General features: G+C 36.8%; 1 protein-coding gene across 6 annotated transcripts in view; it reads left to right on the top strand.

Annotated features, from left to right (window-relative positions):
- The window catches only part of Mdn1 (midasin AAA ATPase 1), a 160,380-nt gene that overhangs the window by 59,132 nt on the left and 83,276 nt on the right, over positions 1-17,972 (top strand). For all 6 annotated transcript variants that reach the window (XM_063233223.1, XM_063233222.1, XM_063233220.1 and 3 more), the window contains 12 exons: positions 293-471; positions 986-1,194; positions 1,368-1,514; positions 2,761-2,902; positions 4,165-4,299; positions 4,378-4,519; positions 5,032-5,170; positions 5,729-5,859; positions 7,418-7,562; positions 11,349-11,478; positions 16,687-16,905; positions 17,519-17,716. In XM_063233223.1, coding sequence (XP_063089293.1) covers positions 293-471; positions 986-1,194; positions 1,368-1,514; positions 2,761-2,902; positions 4,165-4,299; positions 4,378-4,519; positions 5,032-5,170; positions 5,729-5,859; positions 7,418-7,562; positions 11,349-11,478; positions 16,687-16,905; positions 17,519-17,716 — 1,916 coding nt within the window. The remainder of the gene's footprint in view (positions 1-292; positions 472-985; positions 1,195-1,367; positions 1,515-2,760; positions 2,903-4,164; positions 4,300-4,377; positions 4,520-5,031; positions 5,171-5,728; positions 5,860-7,417; positions 7,563-11,348; positions 11,479-16,686; positions 16,906-17,518; positions 17,717-17,972) is intronic.

The raw sequence follows: 17,972 nt of genomic DNA, 5'->3' as shown, positions 1-17,972 counted from the left end.
AGTGATGTAAATAAGCATTCTTTATAATTTGTTTTTGTTGGTGTAGTAATGGGGATAGGGCCTAGGGTGTTTGTGCTGAGCTATATATCCCAGCTCTTTTTTTATTTTGAAACTAGGTCTGGTAAAGTTGTCCAGACTCTGAATTTGCAGTCCTCCTGTCTCAGCTCCCCTTTATTCTTTTTAGCACTACTAATAGGAATTCTGGTTTCTTTTTCTTTTTCTTCTTCTCTTGTCCCTTCCCCACCACTGTCCTCTCACCTTCTCAATTACTTTATTGTCTGATATTTTTCAGAACTTATCCAGTGCTTATTCAAGGAGAGACATCAGTTGGTAAAACAAGCCTAATCCGGTGGCTGGCCGCAGCTACTGGCAACTACTGTGTGCGTATAAACAATCATGAACACACGGATATTCAGGAGTACATTGGTTGTTACACATCTGACGCCTCAGGGAAGCTTGTCTTCAAAGAAGGTAGAGTTCGCTTTTAGATCTTATTCCCTAAGTAATAGTTTTCCTTCTTTTTAAATTGGACTCATTGTCCTCTGCCTCTGAATTACAGGTGCGGGTGATAGTTATGAGGGACTAGTTTCTTTTGGATCCTACTAATATCTTGCCACCATTCTGTATAGGACGGTGGCTAGATTTTGAAGAAAGCATTTGAACTACTGTTTGATTTTTCTAGAAATTCAAAGAATGGAGTGAGACTTAGGGAAGTTGGACTAGGTTAGAACATTTGATGATTTACTGAAATTCAGCTGCAAGGAAAAATTATGTTGGAATAGATACTGATAAGCTCTGGCTCTTCCTCTGCATGTAAAAAGACTTTTAATTGGTAATTGTGCTTTCTCAATGTGTAGTGTCACAAGTTGGTAAGGGAGATTAACTTGCTTTGAAATTTAGTGGTCTAGGATTTGCTGGCTTGTGTATACATTTTAAAACATCAGAATGATTTATATACTAATTCTCGGTGTTCATTGCCTTCTAGGTGTTCTTATTGATGCTATGAGAAAAGGCTACTGGATTATCTTAGATGAATTAAATTTGGCTCCTACGGATGTGTTAGAGGCCCTGAACAGACTGTTAGATGATAACCGTGAATTACTCATAACAGAAACACAAGAAGTTGTTAAAGCTCACCCTCGGTTTATGCTTTTTGCCACCCAAAACCCCCCAGGGCTTTATGGAGGCAGAAAGGTATATATCTCAGCCCCCCTCTTCTGTTCACTACTGTATCAAATGAATCCTTTTTGACAGAAATGAGACATTTTTACCTGTTGAGTTTTTCATTTTGTGGGGAACAACAGATACTCTAATTTAGGAATTACACAGAAGTTCATCTTCATTGTATTGTTCTATACATTTCCTAGGTGCTTTCTAGAGCCTTCAGGAATAGGTTTGTGGAACTGCACTTTGATGAACTGCCTAGCCCTGAGCTGGAAACAATTTTGCACAAACGGTGTAGTTTGCCACCCTCCTATTGCACCAAATTGGTTAAAGTCATGCTGGATCTTCAGGTATTTTATACGTTTCTTCCATAGTTTCAGATGGAATGTGTTGATTAGATTTGGTGATGAAAATTGTATAGCTTATTTGGGTAAAAAATTAATTCTTCCATTTATTTTTATAGAATAAGTGGGATCTTTTTTTTTTTAATTTTAAGATAGGGTCTTGTGTAGTTCAGGCTGGCATTGAATTCATGGCAATCCTTCTGCCTCAGCCTCCTGAGTGCTGGGATTTCAGGTGTGTCCACCAACAGTGACTTCCTTTTAGCTTTTTGAGACAGGGTCTAACTATGTATGTATTTAAGGTTGAAACTGAACTGATTATACAGCCCAGCATGGCCTTGGAACAGTCTCCTGAGTACTGAGCTAACAAGTGTGTGCCACCACACTTGACCGAGAGGCTTAGTTTTAAAGTACATTCTATTTCTACCCAATTTTTGTTTTTTCTTTCATGTTTTTGATGAATGAGCCTATGTCGTTGGACATGCTAAGCATGTGCTCTACTACTGAACTGTATTTCCTAGTTTTTGATTCTTTTGTTCAGCAGTTGACATCATAAAAATTTTATCTGATATTTATATATGATGACAGTTCTCTATTTGTGTATAGTTTGGAGTATTTTGTATAGGATAAAATTTAACATATGCAAGGCACAATTTTTACATTTTAAATGAATGTTAGTTATTTCCATATTTGTGCAATTTGAATGAACACAACAAAGAATCTCTTTCTTGTGGTTCTCCCTGTCAATTTCAAATCTATAGTTTTATTCCAAATTTGGTATTTTAAGTATCCAAATTTATAGTTCTATACCACGCACCCAATTCCTTTTTTTTTTTTTAAGAGACATTTTATAGTTAGTACTCTTTGTCAGAAAATATACATGGTTAAATTTCTTTCCAGGAGGGAAAAGGTTTAATTCTCTTGGCGTTGTGGTCCCATATTGAGGAACTAATCTTAGATCTTTGAGGGCATACATATTATTGTTTACCTTTTCTATCTCACGAATATCAGGTTTTGAACTCACGACCTTGCACTTGCCAGGCAGGTGTGTATTTTGAAATTCTCTTACTCGTATTCATTATATGAATTTAAATATTTTCCTTCACATGATTATAGTGTTTCTGCTAAATGTATTCAGTAGAGTGGAATTTTATTGGATGCTTAAATTTGTTAGAAACTTTATATAAGTTTTATAACATGCTGGTATTAAGCATAACTAGTGCCCTTTCTCATTTGATTTTCTACTTCAATATAGTCCTACCGCAGAAGTTCTTCAGTGTTTGCTGGAAAGCAGGGCTTTATCACTCTTCGGGATCTATTCCGATGGGCTGAACGGTACAGACTGACAGAGCAGACTGAGAAGGAGTATGATTGGCTGCAGCATTTAGCCAATGATGGTGTGTTTTCAAAGTATAAAGTTATGTTAAATGTCATACTTTCTGTTAAAACAAATCTCACCCAAATTTTGATTGACAGACGTATTTTCCTAGGTATTCTAGAAGTACCCTGCCTCCGTTGGTTCTTCTTTACTTTTGTGAGGGACCTCATTCTTGCAGGTGCTTGTGCAGCTGTACATCAGTTTTATACTCTTTGCTTCAGGTGTTGGTTTGTAGCAGTCTCAGTGTGGCCATTGCCTCTTTGGGAGTTCAGGCAGGTGGTTATTGGTATCTTGATTCGTTATTAATCTGTAATATGTGACCACAGATAGTCCAAACTCAGGTTTGGTCATTTTGGTTTAATTCATGGGAATAATTTATATGTTATTCTCCATTAATAGTATAGAAAACATTTTAAAATATTCTTATTTGAAATATCAGATGAATCATTAATGGAGTATTTTAATAAGGTGAATAAATAAAACCAGTCCCTCAACATTTTATTTTTTCTCTCTTTTTAAACAAAATTTTCTCCCTCTTTTTTAAAAAAACTGGTTTTCCTTTCTGGTGATTGAACCTCTAACCCTTGTCTGTTCTCTACCACTAGGTTCCATCCTCTGCTCTTTTATTTTCTCCTCTTTACTGGTAAAAAGTAGAGAAGAAAAAACAAGTTTTAAAACTTAGTATTGGAATACAATATATAATAAGGCATTTTTTCTATGTATATTTCATGTTAAATACCACCTCCACTGAAATTTAGAGTATTTCTAAATCTGAGACTGTTTCTTCTGGTCTCTTATGAATGGATATAACCACCACTCTGACTTGTGTTACAACTGATTGATTTTGTTTGTGGATAAGATTCATTTAAAAGGAATCATACAATATATATTCTTTGGGATATGCTTTTATCACTCAAGCTGATGTGACATTCAGCTTGTAATGTTTGTTGGTATTTTTGTTATGTGGTTACCCATCATATACGATAATAGTTTATCCATTCTCTTGTTCATAATTATTTGAATCATTTAAGTTTTTAGTTGTTATGTATAAACGTGCTCTGAACATACAGGGGTATATATCTCTTGAAGCACACGTGTTAGTTTTGTGTTTTGGCTCCTATAGGTCACATTGCTTAGGCTGAAGTAGACTCTCCCAGTTTTACAAAGTGGTTCCTAAGATTTCCTGTCCAGGAGCGTGTGACAGTTGTTGCTGCTTCATGTTTGCAGCCTACTTTAATATTACCATCGTACATTTGATGGTTCTGTTTTTTCAATCCTTAGGTTTTATGCTTCTGGCAGGCCGAGTCCGGAAGCAAGAAGAGATTGATGTGATTCAAGAAGTCCTTGAAAAACATTTCAAGAAAAAATTGTGTCCTCAGTATCTTTTCTCTAAAGAAAATGTCCTACAATTGCTGGGTGAGTGGACCAAAAACACCAGAGGAATATATGTCAAGTTGTACTGTTGGAATCTAAATAGTATTTTATCTTGGATAGGTAAATTATCTACCCAGATGTCTGCATTAGAGTCTGGCAACTTCAGCCATGTCGTGTGGACTGAGGGCATGCGAAGACTGGCAATCCTGGTGGGAAGGGCATTGGAATTTGGTGAACCAGTGCTGCTGGTTGGAGACACTGGGTAAAGTTTTTAGCAATAGATCTCTTTGGTTCCATTATGATTACTTGAGTTACCCCTGAATGACTCATTGTGAAACACGTGATTTCATTTTCTCCCGTTTTTTATCTTAGAGGCAGAGTCTGTTGTTTCCTTTCCTTTACCTTCAGACTATTTTTGAAAATGTTATCAGTGTCTCTCGGGGTTGTTAGGTGTGTGTGGAAGGAGAACAGAGAAAGTAGTTTCTTATGAAAGTCTTTAAGGAATAGATTTCTTTCTCTCACTGCTTTCTTTCCTTGGGTGGTACAAGTACGGAAGAATGGAATTTGTTCAGTATGGGAGTGAAGAATATGGGGGACATTAGTGTTTTGCAGAAGGGCACCGTGAGCGCGAGGCACAGATATCCTGCCTTGGCTAGCGCAGCCTGCTACCACAGTGAGCTGCTCACCATGGTCACCCGCTTTTGCCTTGGTGGGTGTTTGTGAATATGTATTTGGAACCATACATCTTGTTAATCTGGTATATATTTTTAATAGGTGTGGGAAAACTACAATTTGCCAGATATTTGCAGCCTTAGCAAATCAGAAATTATACTCGGTCAACTGCCACTTAAACATGGAGACATCAGACTTCCTGGGAGGACTCCGGCCAGTGAGACAGAAGCCAAGTGATAAGGTTTGTCTGCTTGATATATACAAAGAATGTCTGGTACCATTACATGAAGTGGGTATGGATTTCAGTACCCAAATTCTATCTTGGTAAGTACAGTACATACACAGTCTACTGCCATACACACACACACACACACACACACACACACACACACACACACACACAAATATATATACATACATACATGTATGTGTGTGTATATATATATATATATACACACACACATATACATCATGAAAACTTGTATAATTATTTTAATACTAAATTTGTTGAGACATTATGAGATTAATTATAGGTGATGCTCAAAGTGTTGGCCATTAACTTGCAGACATTTATTAGTATAGCAGATGACTGAAGTGTGTATACATTTTTTGGGATAGATTTGGTATTCCTTGAGATTTTTATTGGTATTTGTAAGGGGCTTGGTTCTTAGTTTTTGTCCGTCCATTTTCTTCTTGGAGAGTGAGCATTTCATCCCAGCCAGGTAACAGATAGCTGTGTGTACATTGTCTTCTGAAGCCACTTACTTGTTGATTCTCCCCACTTATTTGCCAATTATAGGAAGAAATGAACACATCAAGACTCTTTGAGTGGCACGATGGGCCTCTGGTTCTTGCCATGAAAGAGGACAGCTTTTTCCTTTTGGATGAGATCTCATTGGCTGATGACTCCGTCCTGGAAAGACTCAACAGGTACATGTGGAAGAGACTTGCTCTATGTGTGATCTTTTCATTGGCTGGTTTTTATAGCTGGTCAGTACTCATGGATGCAAAGTAAATCCCCCTACCCCCTCAGAACCAGAAATCAAACTCAAAAGACTTCATGCTTGCCAGGCAGGCACCATGCCACCGAGGTATATCCTTGGCCCTAGTGCAAAATCATTGTTTAGAAAATTGATGAGTCATAGTGTTTTGCTTTAGCACTCAAGTCTCTTTAAGAAATCTAGCCTTCATTGTTTAACTTTCTTTCAGTAACCAGAAGGATGGGACAATGGTATGCAGTATTAAAATAAATGAATCTTAGATAAGGTTATTTATTTTAAGGCAATATATATACATACTTTCTTAATGTTGTAAAAGAAGTAGCATCATACTCCTAGGTCTTATGGTTATAAGTCCTCTCAGTATCTCTAACTAATATTATTTTTTATTTTATTTGCATAAAATATGGTAACTTTCCAAAGGATGTTAGTGATAGCAGCAGTAAAGCTAAGAGGAGCACAGAGAGAACAGTACAGTTATGGAAAAAGAAATCATTGTGAAATTTGTTAAAAGTCTTGGAAAAATGAATTTATAAGTGCAAGTTTTGGGCCTCAGACCTAATTATTTAGTTTTATATTGTTTTCTTTTTTCTTTTTTTGTGTTTTTTCATTTTTATCGGTACCGGGGATCGAACTCATGACTGCCTGCTTGCAAGGCAGGCGCTTATGCCGCTGAGCTAAATCCCCAGCCCCTCATTTAGTTTTACATTGTTTTCTATAAAAATATCTTCAGTTCTTCAAGTTTCCTATGTTTGGACATACATTTAGAACAAAGTGAGCAATAGCCTATCACTGTTATTTCAGTGATGGTAAATTTACTGAGTTTTGCAAGTATCATAATCCAATTTTACATTCCCCTAATTTAGTAGGATTCCTGTGCACATTATGTTTAAGTCCTGTTACTATCACCTGCTATGCAACCGTAATCTGATTTCTTTGCCTAGAGATTAGTCTTTTGTGAGTCAGTTGTATAAAAAGTTTCTTCTCTCACTTTATATCTGTGTTTTGAGATTGATTCATATTGCAGCATATATCATTAGTTTTTTCTTTTCTTTTTTTAGTGCTGGGAATCAAACCAAGGACCTCACAGTTGCCAGGCAGGCACTGTGTTGCTGTGCTATATTCCTGGCTCATTTTCATTTCTAATAGTGGTGGATATCCCACATTTTGTTTGATCTATGCACTATTTAATGGTCTTGAGTTGTTTGTATTTTTGAGTGATTATGAACAATGTTGTCAGGAACATTTGCATGTCAGATACCTGTTATTAAGAGAAATGCTGAATAAGGCATGTGTGGAAAGTGTTATTTTTCTCTTGATCAGAAATATGCTCCACTACACAGAAACTGGGAGAGTGAGTCATTAAAATTTGTGATAGGAAACCATTAACAAAGGTAAAAGAGAAGTAGATAACTTTCTTTTCAAGAATGGCAAAGACTGTAAAGCAGAACATATAAACACTTTCCAATTCTCCCCAATTTTTCTTCTAGTGTCCTTGAAGTAGAAAAGTCTCTAGTACTAGCTGAAAAAGGCAGCCCAGAGGACAAGGATAATGAGGTAGAATTATTGACTGCTGGGAAAAATTTTCGTATCTTAGCAACCATGAACCCTGGTGGCGACTTTGGAAAAAAAGAGGTAAAATTGCTTTATGAAGTATAATTTCTTTGTAGTTTCTAAAATACACCTGTATTTTTATTTATTTCTTTTTTTTTGAGACAGAGTCTCACTTTGTAGTTTAGGCTGACTTCAAACTTGTGGGAGCTCTCTTGCTTCAGCGGCCTTATAAATGTGAACCACCAGGCCCACCCCTCTTTCTAGCTTTTGCCTCAGTAATAAACTGTTAATAAAATGTTAATAAATAAATAATAAATAAAATGTTAATAAAACATTCATAAATGTAGTATATAGTACTGGGTAATACATAAAAATCCCCAAAATTATTAGAATCATTACATTGAAAAAGCTGATGCATAAATTTCCTTATTTGACATCTCACTTTGTATTTGTGCCTGAAATGTTACTGTTTCTTTTAGCCTTACCCCTTTGCTTAGAGTACTCAATAGGATGTTCTCAAGAGCTGTGTATAAAACTTACTGTTATCTATGGTTAAGAAAAGTTGGAACTACAGTTTAGCACCTTCCTGACAGTGCCACAATTTATGTATCTCACTGCTGGGTGGCCTGAAACATTGGTAGTACTGTCCCATGCATGACTGTATCACTTCTACCATCACTGGTGCAGGTTGTCTGATGGGACAGTCATGTGTATACCTCTCGTGGTTTAAGCCAGTGGGGACATGTTAAACCTCTGCTTTTGAAGTCTTTATTCTTAAAATCAGCCTGGTTTAATGATTGGTATTTAGAATGACCAAAAAGCCTCAGCCAGAAAACTTTTGGTGTTGCATGGGTAGTATATCTGTTCTCTTAAGCGTTGTCTAAGTCACTGTTGACCAAGCGCCTTCTGTTCAGAGATAGCCAGGAGCTAACAACCCTGTGGCTTTAAGGCTGGCAAAACTTTTCAGTGGAGAAGCCAGCATTATGCTGATTTCAGTCTGTTAAAGTTAGTGAAATAGGATAGTGTGGTGATATAGTTCAGGGATGATGAGAAAAACACATGGGTTAATCTTGAAGACAGGTAAGATTTCGGTAAGTTGGTGGCTGCCTAAAATGTGAACATGATGTTTAGGCCAGGTTTTCTTCGATATTATTTGAAAAAAGATACCTTTGAAATTCAAGAAATGCCCTGAAGAGAATAAAATACATTAGTTTCAGGGGTTGGGGATTTAGCTCAGAGGTTTGAGTGCCTGCCTACCTGGCAATTGTGAGGTTGTAAGTTCGAACCCCGGTACCAAAAAAACCCCAAAACTCCCCCCCAAAAAACAGACATTAACATATGTCAGTTTCAGACTCAAAATTAAAAGCTAGCTTCTTAATAAGTGGGAGTACCACAGAGATGTGATTTTAAGATTGTGTAAGTGGTTAATTTGCCTGTCAGGTTAGTTTAAGTTTTGCTTTCTAGGTTTTTTTTCTTCCTCCCAAATCTATTTTATTTCAAGGAGAAAAAAAAAGAAGAAAAAAACTACAGCAAAATTTCAAAACACATCAGTTGGGGCAACAATGGTACATATGTTGTGCATTGTCATCCCCAGATCATTCATTCAGAGCACAAGGCATCTGCATTCAATTGTTCAAACATTAGTGGCATGAATTTTTCCCTACAGTGAACTGAGAGAAATCAGTAGTATAACTGTCTTAACTATTTTTTATGTACATATACATCTACATACACGTACACATACATGCTTTCAGTTTCTCACAGTAATAAGGCAATATGATGTTTACACCTGTGTTTTATTTATTTCACTAATGAATATAGTCTTCCAGTTGCATACTTACCTGTCAGTCTCCAGTTTTTTCTTCTTTATGGCTGAGTATTAATCCATTGTATAAAAATACCACATCTTTTTTACCCATTCTTCAGTTGATGGGCATTTAGGTTGTTTCCAAGATTTGGCTATTACAAAACGTGCTGATATGAACATTGGTGCACATATATTACTGTGGTATGACATTTTTAATTTTGGGAAGATGCCCAGTAAGGAATTGGCTGGGTTGAATGGGACTCCTAGTTTTAGCTTTTTTTAGGAATCTCCACACTGATTTGAACAGTGATTGTACCAGTCTACATCCCCTACCAAGAGTGGAAAAGGGTTTCCTTTTCCCAACAGCCCCTCCCGCATCTGTAATTGGTTGATTTCTTGATAATAGCCATTCTTTCTTGGATGAGTTGGAGTCTTAGGATGTTTTTGTTTTGTGTTTTGTTTTTTGGTATTGGAGATCAAACTCGTGACCTTGTGCTTGCCAGGCATGTACTTGTGCCACTGAGCTAAATCCCTCTCAGTGTTTTAATTTGCATCTCTCCAATGACCCGTGATGTTGAACACTTTCAGATATTTAGTTGCTATTCCTATTTCTTCATCTGAGAAGTATGTGTTTATCTCAGGTGTCCATTTTTGGATTGGGTCTTTAAATCTGGAAACACTGATTTATTTGAGTTACTCATATGTTTTTGAGTAACTTGACCTTGAGTTCTTGACCTTTGTGTGAGGTATCGCTGGCAAATATTTTCTCCCATGTTGTGAGTTGTCGTTTGTCTTGCTGTGCAAAACTTTTTTAATAGGGTGAGACCCCAGTTGTTGATTCTTTGTGATTACTTGCTGTGCAGTTGGGGTTTTGTACATAGTCTTTGCCTACACCAGTGTCTTCAAGAGTTTTATCTACTCTGTCTTCCAGCAGATTTAATGTTTCTGTTTTAATATTAAGATCTTTTACCCATCTCTATTTTAGCCTGGTATGTGGTGAAAGATATGAGTCCAGTTTTAATCTTTGGCATATCCAGTGTATCCAACACCATTTATTGAAGAGGCTATCTTTTCTTCTAGTGAATGTGTTTGGCACCTTTGTCAAAGATAAAGTGGTTTAGTGTGTTTAGAGTTGTTTCTGCATCTTCTAAATCTGTTGCATTGATCATCAGGCCTGTTTTTTTTTTTTTTGACCAGTACCACACTGTTTTTATCATAGAGGTTTTATAGTATAATTTCAAGTTATGGATTGTGATGATCCCTGTCTTGTTTTTGTTGCCCAGGAATGCCTTTGCTATTCTAGATCTCTTCTGGTTCCAGATCAATTTTAGGATTATTTTATCTAATTCTGTGAGATACACTGTTGGACTTTTGATTGGGATTGGATTGAATCTGTGTAACAGTTTTGAAAGTATGGCCATTTTCACTGTACTGGTTCTTCCTACCCAAGAGCATGTGGTATCTTTCTGTTTTCTAATATCCTCTTCAGTCCCCTTTTTTAGTGTACTGTACTTTTCAGAATAGAGGTGTTTTACAACCTTTGTTGGATTAATTCCTAGGTATTTCTTTTTTTTTTTTTTTTGGGTGCTATCGTAAAAGGTATTTTTTCCCTTGTTTTTCTCTTAGTTAGTGGTTATTTGTGTAGAGGAAAGCTACTGATTTTTGAGTGTTGAGCAACATGAAAGTTTTGGGTTTTTTCCTACGTACTTCAGAATTGCTATGTGAAGATTGTTGTTTATGTAATTGAGTATAAAGGCAACGTAAAAAGAAAGACTTTGCTAAAAGAGTTTACATTTGACTGGGACAGGAGTGCTGCTTGGTCTACTTACTCTGTGTAAGATCTTGATGCTTAGTCTCACATGAATAAAGAATAATGAGAATGCTGTCATGGAGCGTCCTGAAATAGATCTATAAAGAACCAGGACAAAGTATCTAGTACTGGAGATAAATAAGAGGCTTCTTCTGTTTGCTGAATTCATAGCTAGTGTTCTTCCAAAGGATTCATGTTATAGTTTTCTTTATAGAGTTTAAGTTCATATTACAATTTGTGTTCCCTGCAGCTGTCACCTGCTTTAAGAAACCGGTTTACAGAAATATGGTGCCCTCAAAGCACAAAACGTGAAGATTTAATTCAAATAATAAATCATAATCTTTGCCCAGGATTGTCTCTAGGCAAAACTGATTGTAAAGGTGAGTTTATGGTAATGGGTCAAGGTGTATTGGAAATGAGCGGTATATTGCAGGACATTAGCAGTGTGTGTATAATAGTTAGATAAAGAAGTTAGAGCAGTAGGAACAGAAAAGATCCAAGGAAAATACGATGTTAGCCTGTTCTTTATATTTTAGGTATTAAAGTTTCTTTCTATTTTGATCATTACAACCATGAGAAAGATTTATAGAATTAAACTGCCTGTTTAATTTTTAGCAACTAATATATTATTCTTTCACTAAATTTTATTCAGAAGTTTTCCTTTTATTATAAAAATTTTCAAACAGAATTTTAAAAGTCTTTATATTTACAACCTAAATTGTGCAATTTGTTTTCTTTCTCTTTTTTTAAGTGAGGTATTATATAATGATTACATTCATCTTGGGGTGTTGGTACGTGTACCTAATCATTATAGATTTAGCAGTTCTTAAAATATCCAGTAAGAAAATTTTTACTATATGATTCTTCTTCTAAGTGTAAATTGGTTGACATATATGTATATGCATGTATATATATATATATATGCTTCTTTGAGATTGAGATTTGTTGATGTGTGCAACTTTATACAGTGTCCTAAAGTATAGTTTCAAAACTTGGTAGGTTAGCTGGGTGGGGGTGAGGAACAATCTACATGGAACCCATTCTCATTTGCATTGTTTTCTGAAAAGACTTACTTGGTAGTCATCTGAGGACTTTCTTCTATCAGAAGTTCTATACTTGATATGGGACCTCTGATATGGTGAACTCCCACCTTCTGAAGAGCTAAAGTTTTGTTAAATGGGGCACTTTCTCCTTAGTCCCCACCAATATGACAGTTATCCAGTGGCAAAAGAATTGCCTAAGCTTATGGCTGTCAAACTCACCTCAAACACTTGTTGAAATAGAGCTTACTGGGCCTTATATGCATTGTTTGTGATTTTGTGTGTTTGGGATGAGGATCAATAATTTGCCCAAGAAGTTCCCTGATGGTGCCATAACAGGTGGTCCAGGGACCACAGTCACAAACACAGAGTTAGTTGGTTGTGTGCTATTTTCTTTGGGTGTTTATTGTGAGAATTAAGTGAATGGAGAAGTAAACAGTAATTGTTGAACAAATATGGTTTTAGGTTCTGTATTGGGACTGGATCTGGAAGTAATCTGTAAAACTCTAGACTGCTGTTTCACTGCCATCATTCTCCCATCACCCGTATGCTTCCTGCTTAAGCAGAGTGAATAATGCGTAGGCCAGTAAGCATAGGAACCCAGGGGACTTTCTCTGGACCCTTGCTGCTTGTCATTAGGGAGCTCTTTGACACCAGACTTTGCAGACTGTGTAAGCAGCACTTTTTCCCTAGAGTAATGATGGCAAACCTTTTAGAACTGAGTACCTAAAAGAAACCAAACCAAACCAAACCAAGTGCCCAAAGTGCAACCCACTTACTTATTGCAGTGTGCCAACACTGCAGTTAAACCTGAATACTGAGGTTTTAGTTTAGAAAAAAACAACTCATACATTGACATCTTTTGTCTTAAAAGAAAAACAAACGCGTGTCATAGGTTCACCACCACTGCTCTGGAGGCATTGGAGATGCTGGAGCATGGAGAGTAAGGAACATACAGCTTAATAATTCTCAGCAGTTGTTTTATTTTTCTCTGTGGTACTGGGGATTGGACTCACAGCCTCACACTTTCCAGGCGGGCACTTAAGCCACTGAAGTAAATGCCCAGTCCCAATTTTCAGCAGTTTTATAATCTGGAAACGGATCAGGAAGACTCAGTGTAACATTCACACACATGCCCATCCCAAATGGTGAAATAAGAATCTGGCTCAGACCTTTCTGTTCCCCATAAACAGCTTCCAAGTAGGGCAAACACTGTATCTCTTTTACCCACCACTCCTGGTCAGTACCACTTTGATCCTGGTGCTACTTGGCCTCTTGGGCTTGAGTCTTGCTTTCTTGAGATCTTTTGTCTAAATTACCTTGTGCTTTACGAATTGGCAGTCACAGGGAGATTGGCTTACCTACCAATCATTGTGACCTGGACATAGCTGAGGAATAAGACTCAGATGTTGTTGCAAGCTAAGATCGTATGAAATTGTAGGATGTTTTGCAGGAGAGCTGATCCTCATCACAAAGTGACTGTAGAAAAATGTTTCCAGGAATTTGCTTGTATTTTACTGCTATTCCAAGAATACTGCTGTCAAGGTGGCTACCTATATTCTGTTGTTAAAAGAGAGCCAGAAATGTCACCGTCAGCCCTAAGATGCTTGAGGAACGTGTCATGCCTTAAGCTCACCCATCAGAGCTCATCTGGGAGTTGACTGTGAATCCAGGCTGCTCATCTTAGGCTCTTTCGTGCTTCTCATCTATAGCTTTCTCTGCTGTGTCACTGCTCTGTGCTTCTATCTGTCCTCAGAATCTCACTGTGGTTTTGAGCACTGGCCTAGTTTCTGTCTTGTCCTCAAGAGTGAATGAACTTAATGGACCTTAGCTCTGAGTTAGAAAGCTGCAGCTTGGAGGAAAATGTGGACATTTTTGCTTGGGGAAGTGGAGACTATTTTTTCCCCCCTGTAATTAGTATTCTAACTAATTCCTAGTATAGCCCTAAGATTGTTGCTTTACAATCTGTTTTGTTGCTGTGCTGTTGCTTCTTTTTCTTTTTAAAGCATTCTTTGTTATTCCTACTTTTCGATAGAGTTCTAGTAAATTTCATTGACATTGCTTTGAATGTATATATGCAATTTGAGAAATTTTTTATTCCCAGACAAAAATTATAATTATTTTTAGGGGGCCATTTTCCTTTTTTTAAGTCTTTAATTTTTAAAAATAATATATATTTGTTGTACATATCAATCATATTCATCATAGGGAATTTGTACCTGTACATAAGATATCTCAGTTCTGTTTTCTCCCCATTCCCTTCCCCTTTTCAGTTCTTCTTCCCCTCACCATTTATACAGAGTTTCTTACATTTAATTCTTTTTCTTACCATCTCCCTCCTTTGTTTTCTTCTCATTTGAACATGTTCTTCCTACTTCTCAATATTATCCTCCATTATGTTCCTTATTTACCAGTGTGGTATTTAAACATGTATATCCAATTTATTTCACTTGAAAGTATGGTCTCAAGAGTCATCCAATTACCTAGAAATGTCTTAAGCTGGATGAATCCTTTATGGCAGAGTAGTACTCCATTGTGTGTAAATACCACATTTTCTTTTATCCATTCATCTTTTGATGAGCATATGGACTGTTTCCAAGATTTAGCTATTATAAATTGTGCTACTATAAATATGTGTGCATATACCACTATCATATGATGCTTTTAACTCTTTGGGGAAGATACCTAGAAGAGGAATAGTTGGGTCAAATGGAATCTCTTCTGATTATTTGAGAAATCTCCATGCTGGTTTCCATAGTACTTGTACCAGTTTACACTCCCACCAGGAATGGAGAAAGAGTTCCTTTTTCCCAGTAGCCTCTCCACCATTTGTTATTGCTTGATTTCTCTCTGTCTCTCCTTCTCCCTCTCTCGCCTCCCTCTCTTCTTCTTCCCCTCCTTCCCACCCTCTTCTCTCATCTCTCCTTCTGTCTCTCTCTGTCTTCTCTTCCTTTCTCTCCTCTTCTCCTTTTGGTGCTGGGTATCAAACGCAGGAGCTTGAACTTGCCAGGCAGGTGGTGCACTGCTGGGCTGTATCTCTGGCCCTGGTTGATTTTTTTGTTGAGTGCTATTCTTTCTGGAATGAAATGCAATCTCTGTGTTGTTTCAATTTGTATTCTCAAAAGACCAGTGATGTTAAACATTTTTCATATATTTATTTACTGCTTGTACTTCTCATCTGAGAAATGTCTATTTATTTTAGGATTGTGGCTTTAAATTTGGGGGTTTGATATTACATATTCTAATCCTTTGAGGAGTAGCTATTAAAACGTTTTTCCCATTCTGTGGGTTGTCTCTTCTCTCAGTGGTTTCTTTTGCTATGCAAAAAATTATAATTAGAATGATCATTCAACTTGAATCACAAAATAAAATTTGTTCAAGCTCCTTAATTTGTAGACTGATGCATGGGTAATAAAGAAATAAATGCATGCATGCTTAAACTAAAAGTATAGTGTTCTCCACTGATAGTGACTATAATACAGATATGCCGTAGCTTACAGTGACGTTGTCTATTAGTCAGTTTTCCATCACTGTAGCAAAAACCTGACATAAGTGAACATTAAAGAGGAAAGGTTATTTTGGCTCATGGTTTCAGAACTTTCACTTCTTAGTTGGCTGGTTTCATTGCTTTGGGTCTAAGGTTGGGAAGAATACAATGACAGTCATGAAACAGTAAGAAAAAAGAGCCCGAGAGAAAGAATCCAGGAATGACCAGATAGAACCGCCAAGATCATGCCCCAGTGAGCCACTCCCTTCAACTAGACCTGTCTTTCTGATTCCACTGTCACTCTGATAAAGTCATCAGATTTTGAGCTTATCAGTTGATGAATCCATTTGATGAAATTAGAGCCTTCATGGTCCATTTAGGATCCCAAATGATCCTACTCTAAAATCCATCAGCAGCTGTGAAGCCTTCAGTATCATGAGCCTTTTGGTTGACATGTAACAACCATAACAGGTAAATCAAAAATGGATTGACATCATCAAACCCACTGATCATGCACTAGCAACACAGTCAGTGTAGGTTACCCCATGTAGTCTAATCCAGCTGTTAAGTGGGAAATGTAGCTCCTGGCTGCAGTCTGCTATTGTGAGAATTTCATAACTGGATGTGGCTAGTTTTTTAAGACCAGAAATCAAAGTACAGTTTCTATAAAATGTGAAGGCTTTCACACTGTAGTAAAAAAAAATATCTGGCCAGGTATGTTTCCACATACCTGTGATCCCAGCACTTGGGAGGCTGAGACAAGAGGATTAACAAAATATATACTCTTTTTTTAAGGAACAGTTTGCAAGTTATAATTCTCAGTATTTTCTGTGTTTTGTTTTTCTTTTTAATAGAGATGGGATGCTACTCATGACTGAATCCCCTAGGAATACGTTAAAAACTATGAATCCCCTTCTTTAGCAAACAATATTAATACCTACGCATAAAATTTTTCATATAACCCAAGGAGCATAGACTCCTTATTGTCCATGTGTGGGTGCTAGGTAGCAAAATCATGTTCTGGGATATCCTTAAGAAGTAAATGCATGTTTGTATCTTAGGAGCTGATATAGCCGAGGTGATGCTGGATTTCATTGACTGGTTGATCCAGCAGGAGTTTGGCCGAAAATGTGTAGTCAGTATCAGAGATATCTTGGCCTGGGTTAACTTCATGAACATAATGAGCAAGGAAACTGCTGGTAAAAAGCCAGAGGCCATCTCCACTGTGACATCTTTTGTCCACGCTGCATGCTTGGTGTACATAGATGGAATCGGTTCAGGTACGTTGTCTGTAAGCTGTTAGGGACAAAAGAGTAGAGGGTAGAGTGGACTGGGAAGAAGAATAAACCTAGACTTCTGAACTGAGTATTTTCTAGAATCACTCAAACATTTCTAAAACCCAGAATAGCTTTCCTTTGCTTTTTATTCTTTGAAAGAGGTGATAGTTTTGAAAGGTAGACCAGATAATAAAAGTGAAGTAGTGACTATGGGAAAAAGACTGTTGAAATGACTTTGCTCCATGACCTTGCTCCAATGGTCAGGATTCTTTTAGTTTGTTTGATTTTAAATTGACTATAATTTGATAAAATTTACTATGTATTTAAATTTCAGTTTTTCAGCTGCGAAGATTAGAAATGTAGGCCAGAATGCTCTATATTGCCATTTTGAGCCTTTTTCTGAATTGATTTGTCATTGAGTAATTACTTTACTGATGATGCATAAACTGGGAACGGGCAACAAGTCAGACTTCTTCCATGGGACTGCTTACATCGGCAATTGTGTTTACCTATGATTCTGCTATGGCATCTTTTACCCAAGTTGTAGAGCTGCTCGACTGTTTTTTGAGTCTGGTATTGTGTTTGTTCCCTAATGTAATGATTCTCTTTCTTTTAGGAGTAACTTCCTCTGGGTTTGGTACAGCCCTTTTGGCTCGAGAAGAATGCCTGAAATTCCTAATAAAGAAAATTTCCAAGATAGTTCGACTTACAGAATATCAGAAAAATGAATTGAAGATATATGATAGGCTCAAGGCCAAAGAATTCACTGGGATTGATAACCTTTGGGGGATTCATCCATTTTTTATACCAAGGGGTAAGAATGATTCAAAATTATTTATTCTTATGCTGTAGATTATAGATTTTTTTACTTTTAATAGTGCTATGGTCATGATTATCTTTGAACTTGTATCTAATTTAGATTTTGATTTTGTTTACCATATGTATGTGAATAATTGTAAATATATAACCAGAATGTAAGAATATGGGAAATATTCAATTTGTGAAGAGCTATCTTGTGAAAATGTATGTTTATTAATTGATAACCAAAACAGCTTAGTAAAGTTATAAAA

The sequence above is a fragment of the Cavia porcellus genome, unplaced genomic scaffold, assembly GCF_034190915.1.
Source record: "Cavia porcellus strain 051 isolate PalLab524CR breed Dunkin Hartley unplaced genomic scaffold, mCavPor4.1 scaffold_22, whole genome shotgun sequence".
In the NCBI taxonomy this organism is placed as follows: Eukaryota; Metazoa; Chordata; class Mammalia; order Rodentia; family Caviidae; genus Cavia; species Cavia porcellus.
This window is presented reverse-complemented; position numbering and strand designations above follow the sequence as displayed.